This window comes from Anomalospiza imberbis, chromosome 2 (genome assembly GCF_031753505.1).
Source record: "Anomalospiza imberbis isolate Cuckoo-Finch-1a 21T00152 chromosome 2, ASM3175350v1, whole genome shotgun sequence".
NCBI classification, from domain to species: domain Eukaryota; kingdom Metazoa; phylum Chordata; class Aves; order Passeriformes; family Viduidae; genus Anomalospiza; species Anomalospiza imberbis.
The window spans coordinates 20,377,058-20,404,509 of NC_089682.1; the positions used below are offsets into that span (position 1 = coordinate 20,377,058).

General features: G+C 39.7%; 1 protein-coding gene across 3 annotated transcripts in view; it reads right to left on the minus strand.

The window, feature by feature from the left end:
* SHROOM2 (shroom family member 2) overlaps positions 1–27,452 on the minus strand; it is a 117,998-nt gene that overhangs the window by 8,481 nt on the left and 82,065 nt on the right. For all 3 annotated transcript variants that reach the window (XM_068180094.1, XM_068180096.1, XM_068180095.1), the window contains exons 5-8: positions 26,524–26,627; positions 8,447–9,196; positions 4,215–4,766; positions 3,148–3,328 (exon numbers count right to left, since the gene is read on the minus strand). In XM_068180094.1, coding sequence (XP_068036195.1) covers positions 3,148–3,328; positions 4,215–4,766; positions 8,447–9,196; positions 26,524–26,627 — 1,587 coding nt within the window. The remainder of the gene's footprint in view (positions 1–3,147; positions 3,329–4,214; positions 4,767–8,446; positions 9,197–26,523; positions 26,628–27,452) is intronic.

A 27,452-nucleotide genomic window follows, 5' to 3' on the forward strand; every position in this document is an offset into this window, starting at 1 on the left:
TTCCTTTTTGATTTAATGTACTCAGTCCAGGTTAATCTGGATCTGGGTTATCTGTTAGCCTTGGTGCCCAAAAGATTAAGGTAGTAAGCAGTTCTACACATGCCTGTTTTACTGACTGATTAATCTGCAGGATTTGATTTTTTTCCCCCCTTCTCTCAATGCAAATGCAGTTTGATTTGGATTATGTAGGTCACAGTGCTACACTCTCATTTCCCTCAGATGACATGCACTATGCTGCTGTTCCACCATTTGAAACACAGCAAGACACTGTGGTGCTCTATGTTATTATCTCAAAGTTTTTTCACTTCTGCAACTATGCTGCAATTTTCTTTAATTAAAAAAAAAAAAAAAAAAAGCCACATGGCTGCTCAGCATTTACTGATCTGGTCTGCCAGTCCAGACCAGGTCTCTCAGTTTCTTTATTTAAAAAAGAAAGAAGCCATTTTCCCAGTAACATCCTATTTAGTAACATCCCAAGCAGCTGAAGCTAACCTCTAAAGCAACAAGACTGTCATATCTATTAAGAATTGGATTATGATTACTGACTGCTTCATACCCATAAAGCAGCCTCTGCATGTAGCAACTGTGAACCCACTACATCCTTTTGCTAAACAGCAGAAAACCTGTATTATGTTCCATATCTACTGAGCCAGAAGATCTGCAGTCTACATCTTCAGACTGGCAGATGAATAATTTATAGCTGTGAATTCTGTACCAGTACACAAGAAAACAATAAAGTCATTCTTGCTGATCTGACTGGCAACACAGAAGGTGGCTCAGCAGAGAACTGCTCAGGTGGCTTGCTGCTTGGCATGCTTTTATGTAAATTATACTCTGCTTTCAGCTCACCACCCCATTCCTAAGGAATTCAAGCCTCAAACCAGATAAAAATTGGTATACATTAATTATTTTTATACTCTTCAGCAGCTGCTGAAATTTTCCTAAGGGCAAAGGGGAAACTTCTACACAGCCATACATGGATTTTCCTTACTACCAAAAACACTCTTATAGCATCTTAAAAATCTAATCAGTATTTTTAATTGTGGTAAACCTACATTAAACTCAGTACACAAGACCCACCCATTCCATTCCTGCTAGCTGGGAATACAGGGATTGGCTCAAAAAATCAAAATAAAAAAAGAATTAACAACCCTATATGAAATTCCAATACTTATTTCAAAAGTAAAAAATATCACCACACATTTCTGGTTTGCAGAGCAGAGAATGATAAATACAGGAATTGTTCCACAGTGGACTGCAATTAAGATATCTCATAACAGAACTACCAGTTTCCAGGAACCAAGAAACAGGTTCTGGGCATATGGCCCATCTAAAACTACTGAAGTCACAAAAGTGTGCCATCAAAATGTTCAGGTCCCTAAGAATCCCTTGTTAAACTGTTGCCAAATATGAGAAGCTGGACCAAGCTGTATCTTCTGTCCATTTAATAGAGATACCCTGACCCACTTACAAAGAGTTTTCTATGTTTTCTGACAAGATCCATGATGAAAGCCCATTGAACTGAGTGCTCCATCTCCATGTGGAAGAGCAGGGAGAGAAGCAAGCAGCAGGGTGTGTGTGCTGCAACATGTACACTCAGAGGAGAAGATGGGAGAGTTCTGCTAAAATCCTTTTGTGAAAACCTTCCTGTATCATATGATTAGTGGTATATTCTGAAGCTGGGGGAGGGATGGAGAAGTATGAAAAGGGTAAACATGATTTGCCTGTTACCAACAAAAGTAAATGGCACTCTTGCTCATATAAAGTTTTAGTATTTAGTTTGTTGAGCAAACAAGAAGGGTTTAATTTTACCTCCCTCCTATTCTGTAATTAATGAGAATGAAACTAATTGTAGCAAAATCATGAATGTGACAATCATGTGTAGCACCAGATAAAACCAAATTACTTAAAATGAAATGAAATCCCTAATTTGTCTAAGTAGTACAGCTGTTGGATTCAGCAGCTGTCTAGCAAGAGGGTGAGGGAAGGGCTCCTGCTGCAGCCACACCATGCCCCTGACAGTGCACAGCACATTGAACTGTGCAGTGCAGAGGCAGCAGAGGGAGGCTGAAACAACACAGAGCTAATAGAAAACACAACAGCTCACTCAAATGCAGTGCCAGCCATGCCTGCTCTGAACCACGGGTGGAAATCTCTCATTCTTAGCGACTAAGTTCAGTCCAAATAATTAAAAATAATTTCTTTGGGACTGGATTATCAAGTACACCCTGGTAGCTGATTTTTAAGCAGAGAGCTGACTTGGACAGAAAAGGTTTGCACACCACTGCATTACTGGCTTAGGTAAACAGAGTTAAACTACATCCCTTTACTTGATCAAACAGAACATTTCCTCCAGCTTATCCATACTGGAAACAATGATTAAAATATTTTGTACCAAGTTACTAATGAGATGAATGCAATGACTTTACTGTAGGACAACACTTTCTCCAACCACACAAATGTCAGATCATCGTTGTATTATCTAGGGAAATATGGTGACCTTTGATCAGAAATAAAACACCAAAGGAAGGGGATGAATAAGAAGACTGCTTCCCTCCCTTGTGACAAGCAACTTCCACTGAATCCACCGGGCTAATTAATTATCTCCCCCAATCATTATTAATTTGGGAGGCAGGAGAAATAGTTTGCTGCTCATGAAAACAAAGGGGGAGAAAAAGAAAAAAGAAGGTGTGTGTATGTTCCTTCTCTCTTGAGACAAACCCAAATTCTGGACCTAAATTTCAAAAATTTGGAACAACTAAAACCACCACCAGCTTCAGTGGGATACATAAGCACTGCTGGCTTTTTTTACATAGTGAGAACTAGAGAAGGACCTCAAATGGAAAACGGTATTTTAAAAAACCTCCTCAAGACTTTTCCCTTTGAGACTTTCCAAAACATACAAGTTGCAAGAAGGACCTAATATGAAGTTCCTAAATTCACAGGTGTACACTTAACTCATCCCCAAAAACAAACAAAATAAAACCACCAGAACCAAAATAGGCTGGTTTTTTCCCAAGAGGCTGTTTTTTAGATCCTGCACATCTAGAAGGCCTTTTATTGAAGACTGTTTAATCAACAAATTCATATTTAATGTAATGAACACAACTCAGAGCCTCCCATTACACTTTTAGTGATGTTTTTTACCTTCTTCTCTGACAAGTCATGATCCAGCTCATCTTCAGAATCATCCTCACTCTGCTGCTGTTGCTGCTGCTCCTGCATGTCCTTCATTTTAATCAGCAGCTCTGCCTTTGGTGCAGATGTGCTGTAGTAAGTAGAATTGGTTGTCAGGGAGATGGCAGATGGTGCACTCTGCTCCTCTTTCCTGGGAAAAAGTCAAAACTTTCATTAACTGCCTTGACACCCTAATCAATGAAAAGAAAGAAGAATGTTTTAGAACTATCATTTCCCCAAGCAAGCAGGGGGTTCAAGAGAAAACCATTACCTATATAAATAAGATAAATAAACACTGTGTGAGAATAAAATCTGTATGAATTTAGTACATGCTCAGCAAAAGTTAAAACTGAAATCACGCAGATGATCATACATCATTACAAGAATTGAAATGAATCAAAGATATTGCATCTGGAAACAAAATGGAAAGTTACATTTTACAAAGTAGTGCAAAAAAATCTCAGTGTCATAGACAGCATCCTCTTGAACTGGGATAGTACAATATCAGTATTTAACTTTTTGATTAGGGAATCATAAACAAACTTCTTGACAAAGATATAACTTCCCAGATAATTTGTATCAAGAAAACAAGAAACCAGAACATCAATGTGGATGGAATTCAAATTTTTTCCTTCTTTGATCTCATTCACTTCTGGGAAATGCCTCATGCCCGCTTCAAGGTGTCATCATAAATTTTCATCACACAAAAAAGGCAAGAATATTGTTCCTTCTCTATCCAATTACTAGACTGGATGATCTTGGTAAAATATGTAATCACAATGAAATGGCAAATGTTAATTATTTCTTAAGTTGCCAAAAACTGGCTTTCAACAATGTCTTGGAAATCTTTCCTATTGTACAACACTTGTTTCTGTCATGAATGGTATCATTAGTAGTATATGCTTGACTACTATTTTATCACAGAAGTCTCAGAAAAGACCCTCAACAGAAGGCTCACCTCCAGCCCCCATGGAATACTGACACACTCTGGATGAAAGCTTACAAAGACATACTAGCTTACAGAAGGTAATACTCACTTCTCTTCTGAAATTTTTGGAGAGGGAACTTTTGGCAGAAGCTTCCTGCGCTGCTGAGCTTCTTCTAGGAGATGTTCATCTTTAGGGAATATACCAACCATCAGATCCATTGTTGTTTTTATTTTCACATTAGGATCTAGTATGTCTGCTAGAGATTTATCTCTTCCCACAATCTCTCTGGCGAGTTCCTCTGACTTCCAGTCTTCAAAGGTCTTTTCTTTGGCCTTTATATAGCTGGATGCTTGTGTGGCACCACTGCTGTCCTTCAAGTTGCTCCCAGGTTCTTCAGCTGGTTGAGGGTCAACTGGTTTGGTTCTGGCTTCTGGCTCTGGCTCTACACCTTGCCTGGTGTAAGCACAGAATCGTGAATAGGATTGCTCAGAAGTGCTGAGTGTTTTAATCTGGTCCTTTTCCAAACCACTGGGTAAAGCAGGAGGCTCCATGGTACTGACAAGGCTCTGCCGACTCTCCTTCTCTGCACTGCTCTCAGAATGAACTATCTTGATGGGAACCATTTTCACTGTAGTATTGTTGTCTATAACCCTTTCAATTCTGGAAAATAAACAAAATTAATCCTGAGGTATGGAAGAACCTTAAATCTCAATTTGTATCTGCAAATCAGAGGGGAAGCCCAAAAAGACAGGTGAGAGTGAGGTATGGACTACTATTCCCAGCAATGTATCTCAAATCCTAAATCTACATGTTCTTTTCTGCCCACAAGTTTTAAATGGTATTATTAGTTCATTTGTAAGGTACGCTAACATCAGCCTTGTACAATACTCGTGATACAGGACTTCTGTTTGTTTCCATGAACACAAGGGTCCAATCTCAGCAGCCAGGCCCCAGATTTCAGACAGGGCTGCTGAATCACCTTTTACCCCTTTGCTGCCACAGGCACAGAGAAAAATGCGCCCTCAGCCCACCCTCACTGCCTCACACAGATCCAACAGTGGCCTCGCCTTTTGGCCTGACAGGCTGCTGAGCTGCCTGGGGAGTCTGTGATGCCCTCACATCAATCCTCAGCTCTTCCAAGGCAAGAGACAACAGACCAGATGGGAGCATCCCACAGGCTAGGTTTTTGCAGAGCTACAAGAATAACAAAGAATCACACACGGGAAATCTGGAAATCATTCAAAACTTAATTACATGGTTTAAAAAAAATCTTCATGTATAAAATTTCACATATTACATAAAAGCTTAATAAATAGAGCCTACCATAGTGTCCTAGTTTTCCACTTAAAGAGGAGAAACCAGTCATTGAAGAGGATAACACACAATTCTGGATATTCTTTTTAAGAGAAGCTTGTAGCAGAAGTTCTATACTGCACAGCACAAAGGGCCACCTTAGCCATTCCGTAAAGAAAGGTATTTAAAGCAGAGGCTAACGTCAATTTTTAAACTGGACAATAACATGTTAAATAACATTACAGAAACATGTGTAGTGTATGTAAACCATATAAGAAACTGAAATCTAGTTTAGTGGTTCTGAGTTTGCAAAAAGTTTAAAATTATTGTCATAATGTGGGTTTGGAACCTCTACAGCAAGGAAAGGAACATTGCCTACTAGGCCTGCTAGCTAAAATCTGGTTTCATCTGGCTGGGTAGTTTGCCACCTTTCAGATAAGTGACCAAGACGTACTACAGCTCCTTTCTGTAGTACGGGTGTGTCAGCTTCCCTAAAATAAGCTTAGACTTTTATACTGTTGGTAACAGCAGAATCTGTTTGACTTAACATTTTTTGTGTCTTGTATTTTAAATGTGTATTTGCCTCTGAATGAATGTGCAGCCCCCCCAGTAGGTATTTACTTTCCACAAGTGCTTTGTGGATATGTTTTGACATACTGATCCAACTCCTGGGGCATGTTTTCCAGCCCATGCTGAACCTCCCCACTCCTATTTCATCAGGTTGTTTTCATAAAAGGGGATTGTAATTTTAAAGAGCTCATTTCTGTGCAACTACTTAGACCCAGCTCCCCACCTGCAGACTGGGACTCTCCTCCTGACTGCAGCAGAGCCGGGCAGTGCCCAGCCACCACCCCAACCCTTTATTTTGTTTATTTTAGTTAAATCTCACACATTTGAAGCCCCATTAGAATATGAAGAGGAACATATTTTGGAATTTGGGGGAAATATAAGATGAATGCATAAATGTATGGGGGGCAACTGGTAAAGAAGTAAGCTGAGTGCAATTCTTCACCTAAAATGCCCAGCATCTGTTTTGAGGCTTTGAGTACATTCCTCTCAGCCTAGTCAAAGATTTTCCAGAAACTTAAAGCATCATTAAATCAATTGCTTTCAGTAAAAGTAAAGACAGTTCAACATCAGGTGCTTCAAAAATTTTGTTTCTGCAATCACTACCCTCCTGATTTCTGAAGGTTTTCCATTTGTGGAAAGGCAGAATGAAATTTTTGACTTGCAGCAACTCTTGTGGACATTCCAAAGCTTAACCCAACCACAAACAGTCCCTCCTTGACTTGAGTTTAGGTTTAGTGGAAATTTATTGATGCACTCTTTTCAGCTTTGCTGTTGCTAAATGGCCATCTTTGGCAATAACTGAGTTGTGGACACCATCAGTGTACAGTACACCATCAGTACACCACACAGTAATGGGTGTGTGTTTGCCCCACACACTGCGGGAAACCCTGCACACACACTCACTTTGGTCTGCTGGTGAACAAGACTTCTCTTAAAAGAGTATTAAAGCTATAAGCTAAGATCATCAAACATTAGCTGCCCCCAGCATGCAAAGTGGCACGTCCAAATGCTCATACACAAGGAGCCAATAGAAATAAGAAGCCAAATCTGATTAACTATGTATTAAGATAAATCTACTTAACATATTTTATTCATATAAAAAGTTCTGAGGTATGGCTGCCACACTTGTCCTTTTTGGCCAAACCTGTTTTAGTGAGTAATTTAATTATTAACTGGGGACAGTATGTTGTGTGCAAACAAGAGCTGTCTGGGCCTAAGAATTTTAAATGTTAGCAAAAGATTCGCAGGGTAAGTATTTCATCATTCACATATGGGCATATAATTAGGCATACCTCAGTGCTCATTTCAATATTAAACCTTAGCAAAAAGGAAGGACAAATACAGTTGCCTTTCTACACATCCTTCCTATCTGTTCGTAAAGTAATACATTAAGGAAGTCAAAGCAAAATATTATGCAAGTCATTATTGTCATCTACCTTACATGGATTCTAGGGCTCATAAGACATATTGCACTTTTCATTGTAAATTATGTTATTACTTCATGTTAAAAACACAGCAGAATGAAACCTCATTTTTTCCTCCAGTTGTAAGAGGAAAAACATCAAGGCCTATTTAGGAAAAAAAAGTGATTCATGTTTTCATGTCATGAGGCAAAATGGAAAGCAGCCTGAGTTTGTTCAACCATTTACATTAGAGTAGAGAAAAGCCATGTCAACTGCTTTTTGCTCAGAGAAGCAACCTCTGCATGAATTCAGCTCAGAGGTTTTGTTTTCATTCTTTAACCATGAATTATAGTGCTGAAGGATTTATGAAAACCAAGATTCCTGAGCTTCCTGGAAGAGTCTGTTATCTTGTGGGAGAATAACCTTTTATGATGTTAGCAGCATATGACAGATGCAGCAATCCATTAATTTCAGTCAGTTGTCTAATTCTGAGTATATCTACCCTGGGAAATGACTGACAATCTCCTACTGAGTGTTCAGTCCTTGTCAACATAAAGTGTTGAGGACCCCTCCACAGACAACCTGAAGTGCCACATTTCACTGTAAAACCAACATATAACCAGTCATGATTTGGCCAAGTGTATATTAATTACTCTGTGTGTTTTCAGAACAGATGTTCTCACAAAGGATCCAGCTTCCCTTCCCACATCTGCTTTGCCCCTCCCTATACTGATTCATGTTTATATACAGACTCAGGTAGGGGAAATGATGACAGGGACTTTTCTGACTTTGCCTGTACTTTCAGAGGAAAATCCCTGCCCTTTCATTTTCTACTAACTACCAGGCGTAACACCTGGGCAGCACAAGTCAACTAAAAGAAACCACAGACCAGCTGAAGGACATTAATGGTACCAAAAGGAATTTCACACAAGTCTGTGGTCTCTAAAATATACTGCAATGGCTCAACGCTTAATGAACTTGAAGGATGTGTGAAGAAAATGAAGAAACAATCAATAATAAGGTCTAACTGGGCAAAAAGTGTTAATGAAATAGTAAAATAGTTACATCTAGTACCTGGCTGGGTTCTCATCCTGTAGGGACACAGGAGGTTTATCAGTGAGCTTCTGTGGTGCAAACTGGGGAGAAGGGGACCTTGATGACTCCATGCCAGGTTTTTGAAGATACCGATACTTGGAAGACTCAGACTTAAGGTGTGTTTTTTCTTCTAAGTGCTGACAAACATTCTCTGTGGATGACACTTGCTGGAGATGCTGTGGATCAGCACTCTTCAGTTTTCCATTGAAAGCTGCAGGACTCTGACAGAGAGAGAACTGACTGGCAAAGACTTGGGCGGAGCTGGGGGATGAGGACAGAAAGGGACGGCTGGCTGCTACCAGCAGAGACTCAGAAGAGGTGCCGAGCGATGGTGCAGAAATATCTGGTCGCCTGTATTTATCTCTTTTAGGTGGTGGTGGCCTCTGAGGAGCAGGTCCACGCTTCTTGTTCAGCGGCACTGGCTCTATTCTATGGTTTTCCTCTCCTTTGTCCCAGGACTGACAGGAATGATTCTCGTTCAAGGTCTGTGGCTCAGAGTAGGGCAGGTGAGGCAGGCTACAATCCTTGCTCTTTTCATTCACATTTTCCTGAGAGTATCGGTAGTCACTAGGCAATGTCCCAGACCTGCCCCGACTCTCGTGAGGCAGAACTGTAGGTTCTTGCACGTGCAAAGGTCTGACAGAAGACTTCCACTTGTGACCTGAATTCTGGTCCAGTTGACCACTCTTCTCTTGTGGCTTTTCCCTCAGGGCCCCTGTGTCATCTTGCCTAGAGAAAATAACATGCTTTTAGTATGATGTATGAATTTATTTCCTTTGGTGCAAGGCCAATGCACCAACCCAGGAAACTTGAACCGAGATCACATCCAACACTGAACACCAACTCCTCCAATCTATGGTAATTGTACAGCACAAAAACATCCTCTCATGTATGGGCACACATGGTGTACCTAATCTAATGTGATGAGTCAAAACAATGTCAGGCTAAATTAGGGTATGGAGCACCACAGGACATGACACAACCTCTGGGTAACCGGAGGCGCTGCAGTGTGCACAGCTTAGTTAAATGCACAGCCAATGGCCAAACATTGGCAGAAAACAAAACTGTCTCCAGAAGAGGAATTCTAATACTAAAATTTAATTATCTTCTTGTTCCAAAGTCAGTAACAAAGTGTGTGAAACATGTTTCTTATCAAGGTGCAATAATACTTCAATAACATTTTAAAATGTGAACTGAATACCAGGAACTTTATTATGAATCTGGAGGTTGAATTTTTGTGTATCTGCTGAAAAATGAAATGAGAGCAAACAAAACGTTTGCTGAAGCTAAAAAACTGGGAAAGGGAAAATTGCTATCGCCTGAATTAAGGCAGAAAAGAAAATTTAGAGGTTTATTTTCCAGTCAGACTTATTTTAAGGTTGAACTTCTTTTGCCCTGTCAGCACAAATGACAAACAATGACCAAAAAGGCCTTATCTTATCCTAAATGTTTTTGGGCTTATTCCAGTTTCACACTCTGTCCCTCTAGTCAGGAAACATGCTTGTCCTTTCGAAGTTCCATGCTTGTCCTTTGCCATGAGACACGTAGTACATTTGTGCTCACCAGATAAAGACAAACTGGGGAAGGAGTAGAAGGCAGGAGAAAAGTACCTCTGGAGCCCTGAGAGGAGACTGGTTTGCCCTCTGCTTTAAAGGAAGCTGATGAGACATTATGAGCTCAGAAAACAAGCTGCAACAAAGTCAAAGGCTTTAGAGAGTGACTAATGTAAATAATGCTACTGACAGTGCTGGTCTCTGTATTTTTAAATAGCAATCCTCTAGTGATGCACCTCTCAAGCCTTCTTTTGAGGTGACTGTGAAAGAGGCATCTTTCCCAGCCTATTTGTAAAATAAAGTTTACTTGAATTTTTTAATGTAAACATGTTATTAACATCACTGTACCAGTTTTGAGATTATCTATAGGCAGGTAACACCGCTGTGTAGGAAAACAAAATTTGAGATAAAAGCACATAAAATAACTATTAGCTTAAAGTCTGATGTAAATTCAAGAAGAAAAAAATTGGAGCAAGTATACACCGCATTTCTAATTTAATTAAATTAATACAAATATTTAAAATGAAGTACTGTGGAAAGATGACTGATTAGATTTGGATTCCTGACAAGTCACATACACAATCTCTCCCTCTCTCATGTGAAGTGTTAAACCTTAAAATTTGACTTTAACTGGTAAATTTTAAATTTAACATGAATGAGATTAGTGTTGTTGACATTCAGGTTTCTTTACCTAAGAGTAGTTGATTCAGACAACTTCAAGTTTCTGACAAATTCAGAGTCAATTCTGATTTACAAAACAGTATTTATTGATTCCTCTTTTAACAGTAGATGAAGGACAGTTTTGTGAAGTAAAAAATTATGCAAAAGACCAGAAAGACCAACACTATTCAGATTTGGTTACATGGCACCTTGGCATCTCAAGAGTCAGCTCATTGTCCCTCGTGAGTTCAATGTAAGCAGAACCAGGCCTGTAAATACATCCACTAATTTTAATGGAAATATTTACCCAAAGAAGACTTGATTGAAGGCCTTACATATGAAATACTGTGTTTAAGCCAGCATTTTTTCATTGTCTAGATAACCCACGAACAGCACAATTTTCTCCTTGTTAACCTGTGCAAAAGCTCTTCTGGCCTCCCAATTCACCTTCACATCCATAAGCCACAACAAAAACCAGTGTAACAGATGCTCTCAGGTGCACAGAAAAATCAAGGGTATGACACAAAATGTTGCAAAGACATCAATTACATGCATTACCTCAGCCAGTCTGCAAAGTAAATAATGAACTTCGCATGCACATTTGGATTGGGAGTGCTGGTGGAAGCAAACAGGACAGAGAACACCACCAATCTGACACATCTGCATATCCAAAACATGTAACCAATATACTGGTGTATATATATATATATTTATCTGGCTCAAAAGTAATGAATGCTCTAGCAGTCCTGTCACTTTCCAAAACTGAGCAAAAGGACATAAAGAATTACAGCAGAGAGAAATTTAGAGATGCCATATTTGCAAACATGGAGATAAAATTCAGAGATTACACACAAGACTTCATACAGCTTCCACAAAATTAATAAAAAATTTTGCAGCCCCACACAGAATGGGTCTGAGGAGAGGTGGTGGCTACATTCAACACTGAAGCTAAATTGCATTCAGTGTGAGCGCGTCTTCATGCAAAACATGCTCATCACATTATTTTGGAGAGATGTAAGCTTACTGTTCAGAAAGGAGGAAAAGAAAACAAGCTTCAAGCCCCAGGAGAACACAGTGGCAAGAACCTGCAAAGGTGTTACATTATTATCAATACTGAGAAGTCCACCAAGCTGCTTGCTATTTGTCAGTGCATCATGTAATAATATGCCCAGAACACAGCTGGTTTGGAAATGAGGCCCACAGGATTATGCAAAGATAACATACCACTGAAAGGAACTCATAATTTATAACCAAACATCACAAAGTGAGAGACAGAACAGTTTTAAATCATCTGAAAACATGACAATTGACTTAATTACTATTTTCATTCTAGATAACAAACCAGCCAACATCAAAAACATTAAACTCTTAGCTATCTTCAAACCCAAAGCTCCCCCACCCCCATAATACAATGCCACAATTACCCACGTTGCAGGAGCCAGGAGCCTTTCTGGGACAACAGAACCAGGAAAGCTCACACATTCCCCACCCCAGCAAGGCACATTACAGCTTTCACTGTCAGACAACTTACACCAGTCACTTAACCCGAGCTGCAAAGGAAGTGTAATTAAGAGTCTTATGCTATAGCTACAAAGCAGTAATCAGTAAAGGTGAATCTAGTACAGGACTCTAACATGAACCTTTTCTACTGCATTTGTTTTTAGAATTTTGCTGTAAGAGTTTTCATATCTAAATGGCAGGAAGCAGAAAACCAATGTAGGCTTCTAACTGAAAAGAAGGAATTGCTTCATTACATAAACCAGTCCTTCACATTTTTGAGAAGCTCTCAATTAAGCAGAGGGCTCAGCATTCCCAGAGGGGATCTGTGTGGAGAGACAAGAGGCTGAGCACTCATCAGTGAATGCAGGAAGAGCTCTGCTCTGTGTCTTGCACTTTCCCAGTGGCCATAGCCACACCAGCATCACTTACTGCAGTGGGGGTGGGAATGTGGATCTCCATACTGGCACAAAGTACTTTCTACCTAAATGGACAAGTACATCTCTCAGTTTCCTTCTGGGTCCCTTAGCTTGGAGAATACACACTCAAGACTGAAATGTAAAGGCCATGTAAAGACTAAGCTGGGCAAAAACCTCCCAAATCTCATCCCTAGCCTGGACACCCCCAGTCCCCTGAGCAGTAATACAACAGGCTATTCCAACAAGCCAAAGAGAGGTAACAGTAATGTGAGCTCTTGCATGAAGGTTAAACCATAGACACATACACACACATGAACCTGGAGCCTGCCAGTGGAGTCAGTGAGCATTTACAAAAATTAATCATTATGTACAGATGCCTATCAGAAGAATAACATTTTAGGTTGCCATAAAAAACAACTCCAAATCACTTTCTTCATTTGCCCCATACTCAAGACTTGACTAAATCTCGATAGAGAGATAGAATGATCTGATCCAATGTTGTATCGCAATAAATTAAAGTGATTTCAATAAACTCAATGTGTTTGATTTTTATCTGTCTGATTTACAGTTTCTTGAGAACACTTCAGGCCAACCCAAACAGTGCCACGAGACGCTCCAACTTCAAAATCCCAGACTAGATAAGCTTTGCAAAAATGCATTAGCCAACATCTGAAAAATGTATCATTCGTTAAAGACCTGACCTCTGTGCAAAAGTTTCACCATAAAACAAAAGCACAGTTATGTAACTAGTGCTATGTCCTGCACTAACTCACTGGCAAAGGAGAGCAAATGGAATGGCTGTTTCTGATTTAATTTAAATTCCTTCTCAACAACTACAAGCTACACTGGAAAAAGGCCTTCATACCTGAGCACGACTCGTCCGTAAAAGTCCTCACCCTACAAAAACAAACACTCTCAAAATCAAGGCCACAGTTTTGCAGTCCCTTCAGGTTGACCATATGAAGATACTCTGCCAGAAGAGGCAGTCTCCTTCTTAGACACTTTGAGCTTTGCCTTCCTGCTCTTTCCAGCATACTAGCAGTAGGAATTGTACAGCCTCACAGAAAACTGCATCAAGGACCCGACCTGGCTTGAAACAGATAATTATGTGGCTTAAAGCAATTGGGAAATACTGTCTTTGCATATGACAAAATTCCGTTTATAGGCACAGCTCTTGCCAATACTTTTTAAGCTATGAACTTCATGCACTGAAACTATGTTTTCATTGTGTATTTGTCTGGCACTTGGCACACTGGGATCCAAAAGCACTTCTGCAATAATGCACAAATAAAGGGCAGTTTCTTCTATCCAGTATAGTTCTGCTTGAGACAGCACAATGCTATGAAGTTAGAAGGGGGTGCATAGGGCAAGACTGTTGTAAATTCAGGAAAAAAAATGCCATCTAATGCCACATTTTAATCCATATTGATAAGCACTAACTAATGCATGATGGGTGTCTTCTATGATTTCATAAACTTTAAAGGTTCAAAGGCATCAGCTCCCCTAAGAGGAGGCAGGTGGAAGCCGAGTAGGATATGCTAGGCTATCTTGGGTCTCACAAGACACCTGTGTTTAGACAACAATTTAGCCAACCAAGTTTAGCCAACTTAGAATTAAACCTGAGCTCTCTGCGGACTGTAACTTGACTCAGGACTTCACTTGCACATAGATGTCTCCCTTCTATTATTTATCTGAATCCTCATCTGAGTCCCATATCCTTTTTTTTTTTTTTTTTCAGAGGGTCCAGGACCACTTAAGCCCTTAAATTGGTTTTACTATTGCAATACTCAGGAGACACTGACAACACAACACCAGAATTTGGACATGCAATACCAGGGCAATTATTTCACCAGTGGTTCATTTTTCTGATGAACTCTCTATCTGCTTTCACTACTGAATCAGTACAGCACACACTACCCATCAGATAGCAACACCGGAAGCATATTCCAAAGATGCTATATGAGAGCTTTATGAAAGTACTTAGAAATCTTAAAAGATAAATGCAGAGAATAAAGAGCCCTCTAAAGAACCATGATGGCTGTACCCTACAGTCATGCCATGAAGAGGCACAGCATATAAGCCACTACAAAGCAGTAGAGCTATCCACTGCCTTGGTCTGAAGAGACAGAGGATGGCAACTAGCATCCAAGAAGCACTACTGAAGCAAACGGTCCTGAAACCAAAACACGTGTTAAGATGAAAAGAATAATGAATGATGAGAGAATGGTTTCTCTCTCTCAAGGGGGGGTGGGGGGGAAAGGCCTGTCAGAAGACAACTGAAGGTACAAAACTAGCAAGATATTTCACAAAGTATATCCCACAGCGCATCACTGGTACACTACAAACCGTTTATCATGGTGCAAGTCTTGGTTTTTCAATTGTCTCTGAAAGCCTGTTAACGTTATCTGTGCCTCAATGGCAGCTATCTGTTTAGTCAGTCACACTAAATACAACTTAGTTGTTGCACCCAATGTGATAAAGCAAAATGTCACTCTACCTTAACAACCCCTGCATTATCACCTGGCTTTATCACAGAATAAAATACATTAACAGGCACTGCTTGCCAGTCCATCAATCCCACCAGAATTTCTCTCCTGACCTGCCTGCATGGCAACATACACACTGCATTGAGTTTTCATATCTCATTCTGCCTCTCTAAAAATGTCACCTCTTTCCCCATGAAAATCAGAAATAAATAAATAACAAAGAACATGTCCACTCCAATTCTGCAGTAAATAAACAAAGTTATGTTGATTGATGTAGGCCAGTCATGGGTAACAGCAAAAGACATAGGCCCATAACAAAAATAAAATCTGATTAAAATTATATTTCTTACAGCAGCACAAGGGCCTTTAGGCAGAAGGGAATAATCTTGTGGGAAAGGGCAGGGGGAGCGATGCTTTCCTTTCCTTAGTTCAGAAAACAAAAGCCCCTCCTCCATTCTGCTGCACATCAAAAATAAACAATAAAAGGTAATTTTTATGGCTGTATTCTTATTGCTTTATCTATTTCATGCTTCTCCCAGCACACAGGGGATTACCTGCATGGAATTAAAATTACTTCTACTCAAGTCAGCCAGTTAATGTGTTCAGTACTTACACACTGAATTCAATCATCAGAATATCCCAACAGTATAACGAGAACCATCATATTACACAAATGGCAACCACTGCAGAGACAAAAGACAATATTTTCCAACACTGCTAACAAGGAAATCACAGTCACATTTAAAAAAAGCTCAAAGAAGAATGAATATTTTGTCAATTTACTAAAAAAAAAACCCACATTCCAGTTGCCACTCCTTTGGTTTTTTTTTTTCATTTAGACTTTTTTGTCCTGATAATGCTGTTGCTATTTTCCTGTTGCTATTACTACTAAAAACAGCTGCTTGCAGCTGAACAAGAATTAGGTAACAGAAGACAAGCTATAAAATGAAACACTTTGTGAATAACAACTAGGTCACCTGGGATTCTCAGGCATTCTCTCACCAAAAAGAACACATAGCTAGCTCATCTCTACAGGAAAAAAAAATCCTAAACCAGTTGTTTAAATTAATTAGCATGCACACATTTCAATAGAAATCTTTTCACTCTGAGCCACACTCACCGCTTGCTTCTAATAGTCACATCCAATTCTCTTACACTCCCAGCTAACAGCTCCTGCTGCTGTGGAAAAGGTCTTCGTACAAGCCTGTACTCCCAGTAACAGGCTTGCCAGGCAAATAACAAAATGAAAAGCTCTCGCACCACCCCTAGCCGAGAGGAACCCTGAGCCTGGCACCCTGAGCCACAACAACGGCACTGCAGCCCTCAGTCCAGAAAACAAGTATTTTCGAAAGGCACTGCCTTCTAATTCCAGTGTGCATGATGCCAACTGTGAAAACAAAAGCTGCTAAAAACGGCGCGTGTGTGCGAGCATATGCACACAGAGCATCTTAGCTGGAATTAACTCACGTTTTCCCCCTATTCTCCCAACCCATCAGCAAACAGAGTAATCAACTGCACTAAGCAAAATAAAATTCTGTACCAAGCATTGCATCATTGCTAATTTGCTACTGTAGCTTCTGCTGATAGAGGCAGAAGATGCAGCCTGTGCTCAAAGACCCGAAGAACAAAAGAAATACTGTATGAATTAACACTGCAAATTTCTGTTCACAAGTGACAAAAAATGGTAAATTAGGCATACATCTCTAGCCATTTCTTTCATGCTTTAACGCTAAAGACAAGACAATCTTACCAGGATTTACAGCTTTTTACCCATATTCACTGGATATGTGAGCTTTGCATCCCTGCAAATGTGCCAGCCAGTTTGAAAGCCTTGCAGAACTGAATCTGTCTCAACCTCTGCGTCTCATTTACTGTAACACAGAGGATTTTCAAAGCCATGCCTCACAACAGCTGGCTTGTTTTTGCCTGCTTCCTATGATTGACAAGTTCATACAAGCTCTGTCAACTTTAACCTTGATAAGTGAAGGCTTAGCCTGTATTGTATGTTACATCACCAGAAACTTCTGACCTTAGGGAAAAGATCTCAGAGACTTCAAAGCTTTTCCTTTCTCCCTCCCCCACCTCCTGGATTTGCTTATTAAAAAAAAAAAAAAACCAAAAAAAAACAAACCAAAAAAAAAATAAAAAAACAACAAAAAAAACCCAACAAAACTTAGAAGTCCTTTAATTTTTTAAGAGTTTTCATTTGTGAAAATCATGATCTGCATTTCCACAACTACAGCTCTGCAAGTTTTAACTATTCACAGTGATTTTAAAAGACCAGTGTGTCACTAGGTTCCTTTCTGAACAACAGTCAAATAAGCAAGTCTTTAATTCCAGAGGAGAGTCTTCATCAACAGCCCTCCAGCCTGAATTTTTTTGCATGTGTTGAGTGCACAGGCGCCCTCTCTTGCAGGAGATTCTGCAGGGAAAGAACTGAATGCTTTCATGCTGCATGAGCACATTGCCACCCCCACGCTCCATCTTTAGAAGGCATCATGGCTTTCATCAGAGCAAAGCTCAAGCTCCTTTCAATTTATCTATGAGAACACATTAAAGACTTAATAGAAAAGTTATGGATAAGGCTTTAATATGTATGAAAAGATCATTTTAAAGATGACCACTTTAAGAGGAAAATGTTATTTAAACTGCACACAAAACCACATAGAGCAGCTAGATATCTAGTTAATAACCTCCCATAAAATTTTTCTGCCTCCAAAAGCTGCCTATTTGATTTCAATAGAGAGTGAGAAGGACTTCAAGAAAAAACTCCAGTTTACATAATACAACTGGTTAACAGACTGCAGCAAGTCTGGCTGGCCCATGCAGAGAAATGGAAGCTATAGCTGCCACATTACTTTTTAGCACACAACTTCACTCACATTTACTGATATAAACAGTCTCCTGCATGACAGCAAACCATAACCATGTTGCCTAAGGGCTTATAGCAGAAAGTGAACATTTCACAGGCTAGCTTTTAGTACCAGAACACCATAAAGCCATTCCATATGTCAGAAATGCATGAATTGCTACACTGAGGAGACAAATCAGTCACCTATTTCCAATTATGCTTTTCATCAAGTCTCTTAACAAAAAATAAAATCTACAATGCATCAACACTTGATGCTTTTATGACTTCAGCCACTGGAGACTACATCTTACATTAGCTCTAAATCTCCAAACTCAACTGTTATCATCAACAGGGCTACACGCAGATAGCTGAATTTTAAACAATGCCACAAAAATGCACGTCTTTAGATGGTTTTCATTCTATCCTATTTCCAGGAAAAGCAGTAAGATCAAACTGGAATATAAAAATTAACTAATGTGTATAAATTTATCTCTGTTTCTCTCTCCACAAACACTTTTGTGTGTTATTCTCTCACTCACACCCAATTTCAGAATAATGTTTAAGACATCTTCCAGCTACTCATGCTTGGTAACACTTACCTTTAGGGGCAGGGGAGGAAACTTTCCTTAAGAAGAAACCACCCTCCAACACTTCCTTTTATCAGCCCATGATGGCCTCACATACCCCTAAGCTGTCACTGCATGCACAGGGGAGGAGAACAGATGTGCCAGGAGCAATTAAAGCAAAAATAACTTTACTTGGTGGCAAAAAGCTGCAAGTAGAAAAAAGGGGAAATAAGAGATAGGATGGCCAATCTCAAGTTTAGAAACAGGGATTCAAAGTTCACCTAATAAACTAGAAGGAGGGGGAGAGTCCACATTTTCAAGGGTGTGGAGAACACACAAATTGGATGGGGGAGAAACAGGGCTTTATTACTGTAGTACTGTAAACCAAGCACAGGTCTTGGAGGCAGTCCAGCACCCATTTAATGAGCTGCTGGTGAGCCCGAGTGGAGCACCTCGCTCATCTGCAGTACACACACCTGACAGCCTCCGGCTGCCAGGACAGTGAGGAATGGGGAGGCAGTGGCAGGAGCCTGCAAGTTTTAACAATTTGTTTAGCTACAACCAACCCCCAAATCCCAAAATAATGCCTTTGTGATGCTTATGAAGATGCCCACACATCTCTCAGCTCAACTAGTTTTAAAATGGACAACAAGAGGAGAAAAATTTATCATGCAACTTCTGCCTTGATCTTAAGGCATGAGAAGAATCTGGTTCAAAACTTTGCTATTTGAAGAGCTACCCTTTGCCAGTGGCCATATGCATTTAGAAAAATCTTTTTTGAAAGATTAAGAATCCACACAGTGGTATTTAATTTTGAAAAGGACATTTCCATACATGAGATGAGTATTTTTTAAGAGAACAAGCCAGATGGTATAATGCAACTGAAATCATAATATATGAAACTCAGAGGAAATGTGTAACACCTACCAAAACACCCAACCACCGTTCTTCCTTCCCTCTCTCTGCCCCCTCCAAAGGCTGAATTAAATAGCAATTGAAAGGAACATCCACCAGAGAACTTAGGTCCTACTCAAATGAGGAAAATCCAGAACTAACCTAGCAAAGTAGATGTATAAGGAAAATATGGTAAATAAAGAAATTTTAAAAGAAAAGCTGAGGTACAAATCCTTAGGGGTGTTAGGATTAAAAAAAAACAAAAGGAGGGAAAAAAAGGCACTTCTTTAAGCACAATTTCTGCCAAACAGATTATAGGGATGAAAGTACAATGGTAACAATATAAAGAAAATAAGGCTGCAGAAAAAAACTGACAGTGTCCCCTTCACAACTCCACAAGCAAAGAACAACCTTTGCAGGAACTATTCTCAGATGCTGCACACCATTAAGCATGGGTAGTCATAAGCTACCTGGGCCATATGACAATCACCTGAAACTTCCACAGGAAATTGCTGAACTGGGATCTGTGATGCACAGCTACCCACTCCTCTGTCAGCTGTCCTTGGACAGCTGCTTGAGCACAGTGACACACAGTGTTGGGGGAGGGAAGGTGTGAGGGTGCTGAAGAGAAAGAATGAGGGAAAAAGACCAAGAATAAAAAAAACCCCATGTCATTATGAATCTGGATAACTTCAGAATCATAAACTTAACATCTGGAATAAGCAAGAAAGTAGAAATTTTTTTAAGAGATTCAGCAGCTGCACTAATGAGTAAAACTGACAAAGAATAATTTGGGCATGTGTAGAAAAGATAAGTCTTGCATGCACTAACAATCTTAGAAAGAGTCACTTCACATAGGGACAAGAGTGATCTGGATGACAGACTTTGGATTTTCAGATGACTTAGAAAATTAAATTTTATCTCACCTGAGGCTCTTAAAAATTTGACTCCCATGAGACAGAGTCCTCACTTGTCTCATCACATCATTCACATCAGAACTCAGTAGATATAGATGATTCACAAAAGGGGTGAAAAACTAGGTGGCAGCAGTTGCTGCTATGAGGACATTATTCAGATTTAATAAATGCAAAGTAACCTACAGGAGAGATTTTCCTGTATTTCACCAACAATGATGTACAACAGAAATTACTGCTACACAAGTAGGAAAAGCTGAATTTCACAGATTGTTCTATGAACATACAATCTTTGTACTTCACAGCAGTAAAAAAACTAAACAAAACCCCCAAAATAAAACAAAGCTCAAAGATAGGCAAACCAGCAGAGGCTTGACAAGATACCCAGCTGCATGGCTCCTGGTTTGCCCTGGTCTTCTGTTCCCCGCTCCAAGCATCTGCTACTGGCTCACATAAAGAAAAAAACCTGTCTAGGTAGACCTTTGGCCTGCTTTCAAGCATCAACATCCATCAGCTGCCATCATGTACCAGTGATTCAAGGTTCCACTGTCTCAGAGTGTGATATTTATAAATCTGTTATTAGTCAGTCACATACACTAGCACACTGAAAGGACATAATGGTTCATGGCAATGAAATTTATACTAATTACAAGTATTCACAAACCTAAGGAGGATGAAAGGTTACAGGAGGTTTCTCATATATGAATCAATGCTGTTAGACTCACTCTCCTCTATATGCACAGCAAGAGCTACAGTAGGTTTTTCCCATTTTCAAACAAAATACAAACTATTTAACAACCCAGACTGTACTGTATCATCGCTGTATGTCACACACAATGACATCACTGGTAAAAAAATTGTCTGAGAAATGCCTTAATAATCTGTATCTCATGATAAAGAGATGCTAAGGACATGGACCTGTTGGAGCAAGTCCAGAGGAGTGCCAGGGAGGGGATGAGAGGGATGGAACACCTCTCCTGTGAAGGCAGGGCGATAGAGTTGGAATTGTTCAGCCTGGAGAAGAGAAAGCTCTGTGGAGCTTGTTAACACATGCATGAAATGTTTGCCAAAGCAATTTTTCCACTGATTTCTAAGGAAGCAATTGGACAAGATCATAAGATTTCTTCCTCATACAGAAAAGGGGGAAAACATTTTGCTTACATAGCTCTGGTAATAGTCTTGCTAAGTCCTTCAATGCCTGAGACATACTTGTCCTGCAATGTTCAGTCAGGAAAAGTAACTCACAGTTTGACTGTTAACTGCAATAATAAAAGAGTAACCTCAGGAAAGTCAACAAGGCCAGGTTCTGCCCCTGGGTCAGAGAAATCCCAAGCAGAAGTTCAGGCTAAGAATGGACCAAAATCAGCCTTGGGAAGGAAAACTCGGGGGTGCTTGTGGACAAAATTTCAATAATGACTTGGCTGTGTGCACTCCGAGCTCAGAAAGCCAAATGGCTAAATCAAAAGCAGTCTGGCCAGCAGGTCAAGGGAGGGGATTCTTCCCCTCTACTTTGCTTTTGTGAAACCCCACCTTGATTACTGCATTCAGCTCTAGGCTTCCCAAAAGAAGAAAAATGTGGCCCTGTTGAAATGTGTTCAGAGGAGGACCACTGCTATGACCACAGGACTGAAACATCTCATTGAGGACAAGCTGAGAGAGTTGGGGCTGTTCAGCCTGGAGAAGAAAAGGCTCCAGGGAGACCTTACAGCACCTAAAGGGGGCTACAGAAAAACTGGAAAGGGACTTTTCACAAAGGCATGTAGAGATGGGACAAGGGGGAATGGCCTTAAGATGGAAGAAGGCAGGTTTAGATTAGTTATTAGAAAGAAATTCTTTACTTTGAGGGTGGTGAGGTACTGGAACAGGTTATCCAGAGAAGCTGTGGACTTCCCACGCCTGGAGGTGTCAATGACCAGGCTGGATGGGTCTCTGAGTAACCTGGTCTAGTGGAAAGTTCCCTGGCCATGGCAGGAGGGTTGGAACTAGATGATTTTTTAAGATCCCTTCCGAACTGAACTATTCTAGTTCAGTTAATAAAGAAGTTTAAAATAGATATGCAACACAATGCTGACAAAAGTTCTCGTTAACTATTTTAGGAAATGGCCCTTTTGCTACATATAAAAACTCCCAAGCCTTCAAGTCTTGTATTTCAGTAGCTCATTTCCTAGTTAAGCTGATCCTAACACTGTATATTGGTACCTTATTAATTGTTTTAGCATCACAGTAAAAGAAACCCAAAGAAAATGTAGAATTTAAAATTTTTGGAGTTATAAAAATTGTGTAGTTTCTAAGAATATTTCCAATGACTAATTTACACCATCTACCATTGTAAATGTGAAGAAATTAATTTGTCCAAATGTGTATTGTGGATTGTTGGTTTTTTTTCCCCCACTGTTAATTACTCCTCATAGATATGTAAACCCCAACACCTATAATGCTCACAAATCAGAAAAAGCTAAGTGAAGTAACTGTCAATATACACATGTATATTTTATATGTCTGTACATATATACACACAAACATCCATATAGGCATGATACAAATAAACACATACACAAATGGACGACTGGTAATTTTTAAATTCTTTTCCATCTCACTCAGTTCAGAAGACACAAGGTCAGGCATATTCCTGTGTTGCTGAAAGTCCTCCTCCTTCTTTGCACAGTAATTTGCTGCTCCTCTTCGTGAGCATGGAGCCTAGATATTCACCAGGTGTTGAAAAAATCTTCCTTGTAAAGAGCCTAATAAAAAACTTGGGAACATATCTATAGGCTCCTGTTTCTGGATTATCAAAGATTTTTCTAGAACATTTTACTTGGGCATTTAGGACAACTTAAGCATTAAGAAAATATTTTTATTTTGGTTTTGTATCATAAAGGCTGTTCCTCTGTCTTCAAGAGCTCAACTCAAATAGGAGTAACTACTAAGGTATGAAAACACTGAAAAATATTTTACAGTATTTAATTAGAGTCGAGTCACACTGTGGTCCTACACTTGACACGCATATGCTCTTGGGCTTGACACCTATTAAATGTCAAAGTATTTTCTGCAGCCTGTGATCTCAGATATCCTTTTTCTCTTTCTGAAGTTATGTAACTTTAATAGACATCACAAGAACAAATTAATAGAGCTAGGAGCCAAATGTTCTTAGAAAGTAAATAAAGGTAGTGGCTGTAAACATCTCTAGTAGATGGCAATCTTAAGAATTAGATCATAAAGCGTGATTCTTTTGATACAGAATGACTTATGTGTGCATGTCATACTACAGGAATCCAGAGACTACTGGTCAGAGCATCCATTTCCCTCTAACTTTTTGGAAGTCTATTTCAGCTTAGAAATTGTGGAGAGTTCTATAAGGAAGGTAATCATATAATCAGTTTAAGTCATTTTACAAATGCAGAAAGAGAGACATGCTTAAAGAAGCACAGATTTCACATCCATAAAAAGGTAAGCTTTTGTAACTAATTTGAAATAGAAAGAGTGGCACAACAAAAATAAAGAAGAATTTTTTTTTTTTGTTTTACAGATCAGCTGAATTGTAAAATGCTTTTAAGCTGTCCTAAAGTTAAGAACATACATAGAATCACATCAACCTCTAGGTATAAAAATACTCATCTCATATTAGATGACTGCATCCCTGTGAGTTCGTAACAAGAGCGGTTTGGTTCTTCCATAAGAGATGACAGTGGCTGCTATGGACCACTGTTTTCTCTTCCTACAAAAGTAATACCCTAAACAATTAAATACTGCAGTTCAGAAGAACATGGTACAGCTCTTCTAAAAACGGAGATGAAACAACCTGAATTCATTGGAAGCACTCAGTAATCTCAGAGGGGGAAAACAGAGCTCCAAGATGAAAGAGGTTCACAAACTATCTTAATCAATTCAACATTCACACACCACCCCTCCCCCCCAATTTTTCAAAGTACTGTTAATTTACGGTTTACAATTGTGCGCTAATGAAGAGCAGCCAAGAAAATACTGTAGAAAACGCTCAGGAAAAAGCAAAAATTATTAAACATCTTTATTTTTGTTTGTTTGTTTTTAAAAAGCCATTTGCTATTACAATATTCTAACCCTTTTTGATTCTAGAGTCAGTGCATTAAAAAAACCTTGAATTTCTGAGGCAAATAATCAGGGAAGCTGTAAATGGTAGCTATTTAAAGTTTATTTCATGGTAATTTTTTTTTCGTTTCTCAAAACAACTGAAGGGGAGGGAGGCCAGAGGCACCCTGTAGTGTAGGACAGTCTCTAACCGGGAGAAAGCACCTGAGGACTCCACAGCTGTCTCTCAGTTTGGGCTCCTGCAAATCTCACGCCCACAAATGCAGAAGGGCCACTCCTGTGTTCAGCCCCATCACACTGACTTTGGTAGCACAAAAGCCACCACAGCACACAGGTCTGAGCAGCACAAAAGAACAGCTGCCAGTTATTTAATCCAAACATAAATTTAAAAATAGAGGACCATAAGGAAGACCTCAGATTTGGTTACTATTCGTGTTCTAGAATATACCCTGAATTAGGAAGATTTGCTAGCCATTTGCAGATTGCTAGATTTCAAAAATAGAAAGCTAAATGCCTTTAGGGCAGCTAAAAAATCATAAAATCAATCCATGCCATGAGGCCAAGTCCTTTTGAGCACAAGAATGCCTTGTAAAAAAAGAGCACACAGAAATATATATTCTTTCCCATAAGGCAGCCATTCATTATCACACAGTGGTAGTTCACAACACAGGAGTTAAATGCCCAAATGAGGGGTTTTAATCAGTTAGTTTTTTGAATACAGAAGGCATATCAAGTGCCTCTGCATATCAATGTTGAGAGAAAGACTATGAAAGAGACCATTTGACAAAACCTGCTGTAATGCACTAGAACAGCCAAATGCCACATCTGAAATAGTGTGTCAGAATAGGCTCCAGCTGAAAAAAGAGCTACTGCAGCTGGTGCCCAGCCACGTGATCCTCATGGAGTCCATGATTATAAAGCAAGAACTGTGCCGCACAAACACTGCTAAAATGCTGGCGTGGGAGTATTATTCACATGCTTTTGTGACTCGGCTTCGGCGCTGGTAGATGGAAATCATTTCACTTGTCCAGAGGTGCTGCCCGCCCACAGCAGCGCGGCCGCTCCCGGCTGCCGGTGCCCGCCTCCCGCTGCCTCCCTCCTCCGGCCCACGCCTGCGCGCACACTCGCACCCTTGTGGGCTGCTCGGTCTGGAATCGCTACCGTAAGTACAAAGGGCTGCCAAAAACTAGAAAAATTGGGGTGATCTCTTCAGCTAAGCCATAAGCAATGCATATGAACCCACAAATAAATACTAACTTTTTACAAGGTTTTATGGTCACAGCTAGGGAGTGTATGCTAGAGTTCCTAATTTCCTCTCCCTTGAGAGATTAATACCACTTACAGAACTGAGGAAAGCCTACGGAGGTTCTATTTTGCTATGCATGGGTTCCCTCTGTTATGAAACCCAGAGCTGTCAGACCTGGCAACAGAAGCGTGTGCACAACCTCAGCTCGGCTTCGGCAGCTGCAGAACCAGCGATGGCTGAAATCACGGCTTACACCACATCGCGCCAGGACGAGGACAACCCTCAGCACGCTAGACATTAAAGCATTTTAACTGCACTGTGCATACAGTCACACCTTTGAAAAGGGTTTGAAAACACTGTCTATTAATTAAAACATGAATTTACAGGGAAAATCAGAGTTCTTCAAACAGTAAAACAGATTTTAGTGTCTTCTATTCATGTACTGTATTCTGTAAAGCCAGAAGAAAAGCCAAGTCCAGTTTACAGCACTACTATGTTTCAGCAGCATGCTGTCTTTGTCTTTCTTTACTGGAAATCTCTTCTGGAAACCCCAGGAGTCCTATCTACCCCTGAAAAAACCTGTAACTATCACACAAATAATTCATGCACACAAATAAGAATCAACTGCCTTTGAACAAACTATAATATTCTCAACACTCAACAGTTTCTTTAAGCTCACACTAGAGTCCCCAAAAATGTCAGTCCCAACATTAATTCTAATATGCACATTGAAGTATTTGGGGAGAAGGAGAGAAAAAAGGAAAGAAGGCACTGCAGAAACTCTGAAATCATCACAGCAGAACTTGCAGTTTGAGTCAGGAAAAGATCAGATCAGAGAAGTTTGTCAAAAAGACTGGTCAAAATTAAATCTTTTAGAGCGAGAAATTAAGAAACACTATACTTACCTCAGAGTGCAGTTCCCTTCATCCAGTTTGTTAATGTTAGAGAAAATACACTCCCCATCTTCCTTCAAATCCTCTGCTTGCCTCCTTACTTCAACTGATACTTCCTAAAAGAGGTTTGTAGTACAAGTAAGAAACCAAGTCATCATGTTTCAAACTCCCAAAAAATCTGTGATTATGGAACCTCTTATTTGTGGGTTTGCTCTGTTCAAATATACATGAAGTCAACAGCATAGCATGTTTTAAGCTTGTTTGGTTTTAAGCAGTACAGCGTGCTCTGTGACCTCATGTGCTGCACCTCCCGACCTGGCTGTGCTTGTGTTGCTGTTCTGCTTTGCTGATCTACAGAAGAGCTTAACGTTTATATAAACGTTTGCAACTTCCATTTGGCAAAAACAAACAAAAAAAAAAGAGGCACAGAAGTTGCAGAAGAGTTGCTCACATTTTAGTAGATGCAGGTACGCACCAGGTTGTGAATCCCTGTGCAAGTACTTCAGTTTCTCAGTAAAACACCAACAGTGCTATTCCAGAATGTTATTATCTCCATATCTTCAAACTACCCCACCCAAAGCATAGCTTTGCATTACAAACACTAAACCTACAGGAAATTTAATTGCGCATTAGCACTGGAATAATCTGAATCATATATGCAAAACAACATCTTTATTTACTTCAGTCTGTTGCGAGCATCTTCAATGCACTTATCACCATATTTTCCAGGTGCCTAAACAGGTGTCTGCTTTTTGCCCCAGGAGGCCTATACTGAACTTAAGAGCACTGACTAATAAACCAGAAATGCATACAGGGAATAGATTATATGATTTTTTTTTCTGCTAGGTAGGCAATTATTTAATAATTCAGTGAATTTAATTTTCAAAGTATCTTCCAGGTGAATATTTTCAGTGCTTCGAATGTCTACCCTAGTAAATTAT